This window comes from Gobio gobio (assembly GCF_949357685.1).
Source record: "Gobio gobio genome assembly, chromosome: 11".
In the NCBI taxonomy this organism is placed as follows: domain Eukaryota; kingdom Metazoa; phylum Chordata; class Actinopteri; order Cypriniformes; family Gobionidae; genus Gobio; species Gobio gobio.
The window spans coordinates 49,063,558-49,075,200 of NC_137104.1; the positions used below are offsets into that span (position 1 = coordinate 49,063,558).

At 36.1% G+C, this 11,643-nt stretch overlaps 1 protein-coding gene across 2 annotated transcripts; it reads left to right on the forward strand.

Annotated features, from left to right (window-relative positions):
* The first annotated feature begins 1,450 nt into the window (after positions 1 to 1,450).
* On the forward strand, positions 1,451 to 10,972 carry LOC307134436 (C-type lectin domain family 4 member E-like). Of its 2 annotated transcripts, XM_079830184.1 has the most exons (9): positions 1,451 to 1,576; positions 2,660 to 2,788; positions 3,302 to 3,349; positions 3,479 to 3,550; positions 3,673 to 3,705; positions 4,057 to 4,128; positions 4,236 to 4,390; positions 8,650 to 8,759; positions 10,466 to 10,972. In XM_079830184.1, exons 1-9 carry the CDS (start codon positions 1,501 to 1,503, stop codon positions 10,638 to 10,640), a joined length of 870 nt encoding a protein of 289 aa, XP_079686310.1. In that variant the 5' UTR covers positions 1,451 to 1,500; the 3' UTR covers positions 10,641 to 10,972. The 2 variants fall into 2 exon arrangements, with proteins under 2 accessions (XP_079686310.1, XP_079686311.1); XM_079830185.1 differs by lacking the exon at positions 8,650 to 8,759 and having other exon boundaries at positions 1,464 to 1,576; positions 10,466 to 10,645.
* Positions 10,973 to 11,643: the final 671 nt, after the last annotated feature.

The window sequence follows — 11,643 nt, forward strand, 5'->3', positions numbered from 1 at the left end:
CTGAAATCGATCGTTTGCTGGGTCTGGTGTCAATAAAAGCTTTTCATTGACTAACAAGGAAGTTTTCAGCTCTGAAACTTGTAGGATATTCTTATATTACCATGACCTTTTATATATCAAAAGCTCAAGGGAAAGTTGATTTCTCAATTAATCACCCATTTAACACTACCCCCAACCCTAAACATACCAATTTTATACAGAATATAAAAAGAATAATACGTAATGGAAAGAAATGTGTTGGAAAATGACGATTTTAGTAATAATATAGCATTAAAAAGATATTTACCCATAACCATTTATTAAAACTACATAGTTATAAATAAAAGCATAACAGACAGACCAGTGTAATCACATTCATTCATTTATTGCAAAAATTTCTAAAGTGGTACCAAAATTAGTTCAAATGACTGAATGAAATGTGCTGAAGTCGCAGTCCTCTCTGGTGGTATATAATAGTTTTGTATGAGGTACAGAGCAGAATGTAAGTTATTAATCAATGAAAATTCACTCCGTGAAGGCACGCGTTTCCCATTTCAAATACAAATCAACTGAAACACGGCATGTCACAATCTGTGACGAAGCAGGCGAGAGCCAATGAGCGTTCGATGCCACTGCCGTAAATCATGTCGTAAGGCTTCATGAGGGCTCGATTTTTGAACTTGAAATTTGAATTCTTCACAACGAGCGCGGGATTTGGCGTTTACAGTCGCTGCTGAGAATGGAGATGAAGATCATTGGATAAAGGGCTGAATTTGGATCTGTTCCTCGCAAACATATGGATTCTAAAGATTTGGATAACAGCGAATAAATACAATTGATGTGTTTTGTGAATTTATGTTGTGTTTTGGTGTATCTTATGATCGTTAGTTGCTGAATAGTCTTACGGCAAACAAGCTAAATACTACAAAATTGTAAAAAAAATGGTTAAAGTGTCCGAGTGTATCCCCTGAACCTTCTTAAGTATAAAATGGTTGGTAATATAACAATAAGTTAATATGATATTTAAGTGATAGTTCCCAAACTCTGTGACATCAAAGGCAGCAGTTAATTTATAATAAATTTCACACCTCCAAAAACAATTTTGAAAATGAAACATATTCACCTTTTTTTTTTTTTTTTTTTTTTTGCTGTTTATATAATGATTGCAAAAATTGTTGGAATGCCCAGCTACCTCTGAATGACTGTCAAATACGTATTTTAGAAGGTGTCATGATCTGCTGATTTTATTATTTTAAGATTGTATGCTTAATCATGACATTTTATGATGTTTTAAGAGTCTGTTCAGTATATCTCGGTTGTGATGCTTCTGCCACCTTCCTCATTCGTCTTTCTTGGAGAACTCAAATACCTTATTTTAGAAATATTTGTTTATTCAGACTCATAACTTCATTATTTCCTGTCTATATTCATGTGAATTACCTTTTATGTGACTTCCTTATTCTGAACAAACTCCAGCAGCACTCAAGTCTCAGCGGACGCGTCTTCTGTCAGGCTCATGAAATGGATCCAATCTATGGAAATTCTGATTTCATACGTTCAACAGTTGCTTCAGATGAAAACTGCTCTCAACACAAAGGTAAGGCTGGGATATTATCAGTCTGCATTAATTTCTGTTTTAATGATTTAGCACTGTAGTAATGGTGTATAAGGTTTTCATCTGTAAACTCTTAAAAATAAATGTTACTTATTGGGATTGATGGTTCCATTAAGAACCTTTAACATTCATGAAATCATTCCATTCCACAAAGGGTTTTTCAGATTATTAAAATGGTCTTCACACTAAGAAAAACAAATATTTTGAGAATTGTTCACAAGCTTCTTTAGAGAACTAAAATGGTTCTTTGGCATCTATGGCCTTTTTAAGTGTGTATGTTCATTGAATAATTACACACTTGGCAGATGCTTTTGTCCAGAGCGATTTACATTGCATTCAATGTAGATTTTATCTGTGTATGTGTTCCGTGGGAATCAATCATCACTGTCAACACTTCTTGTAGCACTTCTTCTTCCTGTAGCTCAGACAGAAGATCATGATGATACTAACACCAAGGTCAGTTGTTCAAAAAAGCATAAAGAGTTTGCATGCAATGTTAAAAAAGCAATACAAGATGTGTTAGATAAAAGCATCTGCCAAAACCCCAAATGTATGTAGCATGTATTTAGAAATACTGCCTAAAGCAACAATAAAGGGAGAACTGGTGTGAATTTTATCACTTGGCTTCTGGTGCTGTGCATAAGTGTTTATGTCCTCACGGTGCTGTGAAAAACAGTAATATAATTGTTTTTTCTCATCATGATGGCAAGTGGTCACACAGGCATAGAATTCCCTATAGCAGCAGTTTTGAAGCTAAACGTTCAGTATCTTTTTAATATATTTTGAGTACCAATGATCACAAGCATTCAGACAAGAGTCAACTGTAAATATGAAGGTATATTTTAAATGAAATATAGGACAAGAGCTGACCCAGTTCTCAAGACAATAGTACAATTCATAAAATGTCTAGTTGGGGTAGTTGTCACACAATGAAAATGCATTTTGGAAAAATAATAAATGAACAGATGTTAGCTAAATGTAAATTCAGCAATAGTTAAAGACCTAAATTCTGTGCTGATACAAGAGTTCAGTTTTTCATAAAAAACATTACATTTCTGACCACAGGTAACTTTATTGAAGAGCAAGAAAAAGAGACAGAAGTTCATCCCCCTAAGTGGGCTAAAGTTCATCTGATTGCTTTTGCTGTCTGTCTTGTTTTTGCTCTCGGGGTTTTCTGTATTCTTGGGATACTGTGTGAGTATAACACACACACACACACACACACACACACACACACACACACAAACACACACACACACACACACACACACACACACACACACACACACACACACACTTTCTCACACACACGCACACAGGGTTTTTTTTGTGAAATGCGGGGACATTCCATAGGCGTAATGGTTTTTATACTGTACAAACCGTATTTTCTATCCCCCTACACTGGCCCTACCCCAAAACCTACCCATCACAGGAAACTGCAGTTTACTTTCTGTGAAAAAAACTCATTCTGTATGATTCATAAGCCTTTTGAAAAGTGGGGACATGGGTAACGTCCTCATATTTCACCCTCTCCTTGTAATACCTATGTCATACCCATGTCATTATGCACATTTGTGTCCTGATATTTCACAAAAATATGCCCCCCCCTACACACACACACACACACACACATATATATATATATACACACACATACATACCTCAGTGTGATATCACTACTACTGCTTATGTTTCGTCTTTAATCAGATATCAGTGTTTCAATGCAACTGTCTTCCCAGCAAACTAATGGCATAAGTGAGTAAAATGTTTCATGCATCCAGTACAGTAACCGTTTCATTCACAGTGCACAAGGACAAATGACTACATGAGTGACTGTCTGTCTTCTTTTCTCCATTTTCATCTTCATAACTGTTTATGTACCAGTCATGGCGAGAGAGCTTAAGGAACTTACAGACAACTACACCCAAGTTAGAGAACACCTGCACATTAAAGAGAGTGAGTTATGTTCATTTTAGCTTGAACAATTTTTGATTAACCTTCTCAACCCATTTCAACATTTCTCCAACCATTTGTTTTTTCTTCCTTTTCATAACTGTTTCTGTATGTTTCTGTCTCAGTTATGGTGAGAGAGCTTACAGACAACCAAACCAGTAAGTTATGTTATATTCAGATTCACACAAACCAAAAGGCTTTGAGAAAGTGCATGCCCTAATAATTCTGAACTCATTTCATCACAGTTATTGTCGTTCAGTAAACACAAGTGAATTCTTTGAACCACTTTACTTGTTTTCTCCCTCTCTTCAAAACTGTCTTTTAACCAGTCATGGCGCGAGAGCTTACAGACAACTACACCAGACTGCATTTCTAATTCACACATGACACAGGCTCAGACAAAGTGTTCTGCACACTGAACTAAACTCTGATTCAAGAGTATCATGGCCTGAAGAGTGGATCATTCTCATCTCATCCTGATTGTGTTTGTTTTTGGCCTTGTCATGCAGATTACAAAGAACAGTTTGATGCGCTGCACAACCAGCATGAGGAGACACTTAGAAAGCTGAACAGATTGAACTGTCCGTATTAAGATTTGATCCTTGTGCAAAGTTAAAATATCTTAAATAAGCACAATTATTAAAATTAAGAGAAAATAATTAATTGAATTGTCTCTCTTTCACTAAAGCCAGCACAGGTTGTGCACTTTGTGCCGTCCACTGGATTCACTTTGGGGGAAAGTGCTACTACTTCTCCACGGTCGAGATGAACTGGACACAGAGTCGAGATCACTGTGTGAGTCTAGGAGGACATCTAGTGATCATAAACAGCCAAGCAGAGCAGGTGGGTTCTGCACTTCAACACTTTATATACGGTATATCAAACATTATGTATTTCCGAGTTACACAAAAGGTAGACACTTTTTTTCCAAAGAAATTAGAAACATCCCAAACAATTTGTCATAAGTGACAATATTTGCTGTGCACAAGATGATTAGAGATAGAGATAGATTAGCTACTAAAGAAAAGCCGTAAGAACAAGTTTTTTTTGATGATAATGGTTTAATGAAGTCTCTGATGGTGTCAGCAGATCGGGTGAAAGTTAGCATCTCTGTATCTCCCTCCAAGCATACGCAGACATAAGTGGTTTTCTTGCTACTGGTTTAATTGATCACTTTTTTCCAAATCCATTGTGAAAACTAAACACAGTATAAACAACATAATAACGAAATTACATAAGCTTGGCACAAAGTGAATGCATGCACAAAGCGTGCGGAACAGATGTATTGGCATTTTACTGACAAAATACAGACAAATAAAACAAAATACCTTGTTGGCTGCATGCTGTGAGAACGGGAAATAATCTTTAAATCTTTTTAATGACCATTTAAGTCCTTTGTGTCCATGCTTGCTTCTTGCTTGTATGAACTACGAGTCTGAAGTAGGGATGGGCATATCAATATGAAATATCAATATATCGATACTGATGTGAGCATCAAAAAGTATCGATACTCAAATAAAAATATCAATACTAAGGTGTTTTTTTACCAGTAATTTTGTTTATTTAAAAAGATTATTTAATGCGTGCGTTATGAATAACCTATGTAAGTGAATAATTGTGCAGTATAGGTCTATTTTCCTTCTCATCTGAACCATGATCTGAACACAGTACACACGCAAATGCTGCAAGACAGAACCAATCAATCGCAGAGCGAGTGTTCGCTCACTGCTGTCGTTGTATTCAAACAGAGCTGCGCCCAGACCAATGCTCATCAGAAGACAAAAAAAACTATTATGTTTGAGTTATTTCACAATAAAAAAAATTTAATTGTAGCCTACAGAGTTTGTGCAATTACACCTATTTAAATGTAATGTTAGAGTTCATATTGATCATGTTCTATTCATGATTTATTACAAAAAAAATGTAATTAAGGCCTCAAAACACACAATAGATGTGTGTCCACAAGACTTTTGACTAATGGCCGTTGTTGCCTAGATTTTTTGCTTGTGAGAATCATTGAGCCTACTCATTCACATAAAACAATATATTCAGTTACATTTTGTACGACACTTTTTCTTTACTAAGCCAGTATGCGAGGAGGCGTGAACGAACCATGAATAATGCTGGGTATCACACCTGAGATAACAAAAGACCTGCATAATGAATGAGCTTCAGGTATGTGACTGAGAGGGAGCTAAGCAACAGGGGAAAAAGGAAATATATTTTGCTGTAGTTTATTCAGAATGTAGTCAACAAAGGCCTATTATATTTTAAATGATCAAAAGATTTGACTACACTGCAAAAAATGCTCTTATTATTTAGTATTTTTTCTTGTTTCCAGTCCAAATATCTAAAAATTCTTAAATCAAGATTAATTTAGCTACTAGATAAGTAAAATTTTCTGGGGGGGAAATCAAAATGAAGTGAGTTTTTGCTTAAAAGCAAAATTATCTGCCAAAACAAGAAACAAGATTTCAATCAGAAATGTTTTTGAAAGAAGTCTCATGCTAAAAAAAACCCCAATGATATTGTGACACTGAACCGAATTCAGTATTCAGTAAATAGCCTACAAATAACTGAATAATTGGTAATGATGAATGTTATAAGTAAATTATACCTTGGTCTGTTTAAATACTCGATTCTGATTGGCTGGAAGGTGTGCAGTAAAACCGTTTAACGCACAGGTAGTTCCAGTCATTTTGATTACAGTTCAAAATGAATCCGCCACTATAAACATTGGTAATCATAGTAACACAGTTACGCTTGCAAACAGAGTGAGAGACATATATTAAAACGTTTATTTCGGTAAGCTAAATGGATGATTTTTGCATATTGTTTAATTTGTACGGTGAGAAATGGGCCCAGGCACAAGACGAAAAAGAAGACTTGGAGAAGACGTTGAATGACAAAGAGCGGCACAAAGAATTAACACCGGCAGAGCTAGATAAGATAGAAGATGACAAAGATGAGGTCAATACGAAAAAGACAACTAAATGGGCAGAACAATTGTGATGTCGAGACCTACTCTGCTTCTCTTTTAAATGAGACATTGCGGGAGTTGTATGCCTCTGTTCAGTCTACCACTGGACGCGAATACAGTGTTGCAAGTTTGATGTGTCTCAGAGCAGGTATTAACCGTCACATTACAAAATACAACATCATAAGTGATAAAGACTTCAAGGCAAGCAATGCCGTCTTTAATTCAGTTTTAAAGCGCCACAGGAAAAATGGAAAAGACACCAGCGTTCATCTTCTGCATATTACTGAGTCTGACTTGGAGAAAATTAGAAATGCACCTGCACTCTCCCCTTTCACACCCACAGGACTTGGCTACAGGTCATTTTCTGAAGAGAATTAGATTAGACATCATTGAGAGAGAGGCTGCAGATCGCACATCATGTTTGTTTTCTTTATTTTGCAAACGGCACAACATTTTGATTTTATTGTGACTGTACACACAAAAATAGAAACTTAACAGATTATAATGATGTAACACTTGCCTGAATGATAAAAAACTGATAAGAAAAAAAGCGTGTTGATCGTGCCGGCGCCGGAATCTAATAAGTTCCAATCGAGGCATATTGAAGGTTAAAATGCCTTTCAAATATAATGTTAAGTGGGTATATTTACCCATTTTACTCTTAGTAATTTTAATAATTTAATACATGTAATTGTCACATGGTGTTTTGGGTGTTGGTTCGTGTTTCATGTTTTTAGGTTATGTTCACTGTCATGTTCTTAGTTTGCTTTGTTCTCTGTCATGCACTTCCTGGTCTTGTCATGTGACTCCCATGCCCTCATGTGATCTTGTGTCTTGTTCTGTCATTGGTTCATTGTTTGATCATTGTTCACAGGTGTCACTTGTCTTGTCATTGGTCTCTGTGTATTTAAGCCCTCATGTTTGCCGTGTGTCTTGGTCTGATATTGATGTTGTAACCACTGTTGGTGAGTTTTGTGTTCAAGTCAAGTCAAGTCAAGTCAAGTCAAGTCAAGTCAAGTCAAGTCAGTTGTCTATTTTAATCAAGCCAAGCCAAGTCTTTTGTTTATTGTTTGTTTAGCCAAGTCTTTGTTTTATGTTTTGGTAATTTTGGAATAAAAGCTGCACTTGGGTTCTTCAACTTGCCTCTCCAGTAATGATGGGCAGACCGAGGCTTTGTGAAGCACTGAAACAGTTGAAGCAAATGTGCCATATTGTTTCAAAGCATCGAATCAATTTGACACCCGTCTCTACGGCGACACCTAGTGGTCACTTGCATGTGTTGATCTGAAATAACCTTGACGATCCATGTAAAAAAAAAAAAAAAAAAAGTTTTTAACATCTTTTTGACAACTACATGATCAACTACATGTTTTTTTAACTATAGTTTTTTTTGGTCATGAAAAATTATTATTGATTGATAAAAATTATAAAATAAAAAAAATAAAGCCACAATGTGGCGGGGTTTTTTTTAACATATAATTTCTCCAGCCTTTGAAAAAATCCTCTCACAAGGGACACTTGTTGCTGGCATGCACAAATATTTTTTAGCAAGTAACTTGCATATAAATTAGGGGAAATCACTGCTATCACAAAATCTCTCTCCTCTCACAAAAAACCCCCGAGGTGAAGACAGATTAACACTTTTAACCTGTGAGGAATTAGGTTTATACAGATGTGTGACTGTGTGGTTTGTTCCCGCCCCTTTCAATCAAATGAAGTTTCGACAGGCGCCACCTGATGAAACCCTTGAAGCTTCATTTAGCCATAGTCACGTGACATGGGTGTTTCGAATCACTGTTCAGAGCAGTACGGACCTCGGGGTCCGTATAAATAACAAACACAACTTCAATTCTGAATTATAAAAGTGATTTTAGAAAAACAAATTATGTCAAAAGCCTTTAATTTGATGCATGATATCTAAAAAAGAAAGTAGTTTCAGCAGTGAACCATGTTATTACATTTTAATGAATTCATTTGCCTAAAGATTACTAAAATAAGCCATTATTAATTTAAATTTTCATTTCACAGACATTACATATTAGGCTATACATTTCTCTGCTCTAAACCTTGCATTGTGCATTATAATAAATCACAAGACAATAACATTTTTTTTCTCCATCAGGTTTTTCTTGAATCTGAAGTTAAAGTGACGCACTGGATTGGTCTCAATGATCTGGACAGTGAAGGACACTGGGCTTGGGTGAACAACCAGCCACTTAATGATTCAGTAACGTAAGAGATCATTAATGTTTAAGACCCAGGAAAAAAAGTTTTTTGAATTTAGGCCCCGTCCACACGGAGACGCGTTGTTCTGTATACGTGAAAATGTTGTAACATATCAGCATTTCGCCTACACGAATTTGGCATTCTGGGAGCATGAAACCAATATTTTTTGAAACCGAGTCCCAGAGTGGATAAATCTGAAACCGACACCCTTACATTTTCGTGTGTACAGCCAATCCGTATATTTTGTGAAACGGTGATGTCATCACACCACGTCCCGCATGGTAAAGACTAGAAGGGATACAGCTACAGCCACTGGGCATGCGTACAGAAATATTGCATAATTTAATTACTGTATTTGTATTATTGTAAGGGTAGGTTTAGTGATGGGGTAGGTGTAGGCGTTAATAAAACACAATCTGGCAAAATTGCTGTACCCCTTCTAGCCACAACACTTCTTCTCCCTTTTTTTGTGTATTTCTGTGGCAGAATTAGAGCGCCACATACTGGTCTGGCATATATACTACATCGTAGTATTTTACGAAGTCGGTTTCAGTGGTTTCATGTGTACGCAGATATCTCTTGGGACGAGGGGGAAAAAAGATTGGATAGGGAAAGCTCTGGCTTTTGTGTGGATGTGGCCTTATTTTTTTTCATGTCATGACATTGTTTAGAGTAGGGGTGTCCAATCCTGTCCTGCAGAGTTCAGCTCCAACCCCAATTAAACACTCCTGTACCAGCTAATCAAGGTCTTATTAGGTGTACTAGAAACTTCCAGGTAGGTGTGTTGAGGCAAGTTGGAGCTAAACTTTGCAGGACAGTGGCCCTCCAGTACCAATACCAGCATACAAAAAAGCTTTTTTGAGAAATTATATTTTATTCATGTGTTCCTCTGTAATGGACACCAGGACTAAGTTGTTTAAAAAAAATAAAATGACGTATATGTAAAAACAATGGGATAATATTTTTCCATTCACCAATCAATTTTTAGGTTTCAGGATTTTCTTTAACCAAACTTTGTTTAAAGATGATTCTCAACTAAGATATAACGTAATTAATATACCATTTTACTTTATGCAATATGTGGGTAAAATGTTGTCAGGCTATCACCAGACCAAGCTCAATCTTTTAAGATTGAACATTGGTCTGGGGAGTTTGCTCTGTATTTTCTACTGCACAAGAGGCGTGATCAACAGGCATAGTTCAAATGACTCTGTACGCAATTGGATAGTCCTTCAACCAATCAGACCAACGATCCATCGCTTCTCTATCCGTCATTGTTTTATGCCACCTTCACGTGCTCTCTGAATTATAGTAAATACGAGTTTCAGAGGTAAAAATTGCACGAGTGCCCTCCCTTTTCAAAATTTGAATGCCATGATCTCGTAATCACGACTTCAGAAGTGGGAATTATCAAATTTCCGATAGCACGTGAAGGCGGCATTAAACCCGCTAATAGCGCGCCAGGTGGATAAGCCAAATTTGTAACAGAAGCAGGATAAAAATATGTACAGGTTTGGTTTCCAGCCCAAGCTGCAGGGAGAAATCAAATTGCTGGCAGATCGGGCTGCGTCTAACCAGTCTAGGTAAAATGGCCACACATGGGTTTACCCATTTAATGCAATGTATCTCACTGTATCTAATTTACATATTAATGTGTTCTTGGAGCAACATATCAAGAAAAAAGAAGTGTAATAATGCATTTCTTTCTGCAGATTCTGGATGAAACGAGAGGATGGACCTGATGAGCCTGATAACTGGACAAAAGAAGATCCGGCTGGAGAAGACTGTGGTAGTCTGGGAGATCCAATGGGAAAGTTGGATTTCTGGAAGGATGCTTTCTGTTTTGAAAAGAAAAGATTGGTTTGCGAATCTGCTGCAGCGGTTTAATTCACCCAAAAAATACAATTCTGGCATTTGAGTAGTATCATGTCTTCCAAACAAACTTTTGGGGAACAAAATACATTTTTAAGAAGGTACTTCTTACTTTCTCAATATTTGACATTGTAGCATGCAGTTAAAAATATATATATTTTGTAATTTTTACAGAAAAAAAACTGTAAAAATGCTACAGTAAAACATGTTAATTTGTTAAATTACCTTATAAGTGAAAAAAAGTTTTTCACTTGTTGAGCATCACATATGAAATTGGACAGTAAAATACTGTCAATGTATGGGTTTTTTTCAAGTAAAAACTATGAATTACCAATGTAATTTAAAGTAAAAAAAAAACAGAAAAAGGAAATTCCCACCCAGAAGTCCCTGCGTTACACATCACATATGATTAAATTGTTTTATATATTTTTTTTATTTTGTTTCTTCTTATTTTTGTTATCAGTAATGTAAATTAGTTTTGTGTTGCATTTTATGTTTAGTAATACATTATTGTGTTGATATACTGATTATACTGATGGTGCTTTGGCCCTGTGCACCGGCTATATGAGTACTGACTGTGTTTTATGAACAGGCCGCTTACAATGCACTCTGATGTATCATATGGCTTTCTGTTGTAGAGACTCTGATTGGTTTATTGCACGTTACACCCAAAACACACCCATGACTCATGAAGAGAATAGGGGCAACCCTTTTAAACCATGCGCCTGACATGCCGATAATTTTTTTCCATCGTTAAACTAGCAAAAGTGGATTCGGACACGCCCTAAGTGCACCTGTGCCATGCGCTTTAGACCATGTGCTTAGATCGTTAAAATAGGGCCCTTTATCATTTAATGAAATACATGGGTATACGTTGTAAAATATACAGTCTGTAAAACTGGGAAAACTGTCAGTATTTTTACTGTGAATTTTTGGCAACTACAACTGCCAGTTTTTTACTATAAATTATTTTTATTTAATAATATAATTTTTACAGTGTCCCGTATTAAATTGTCTC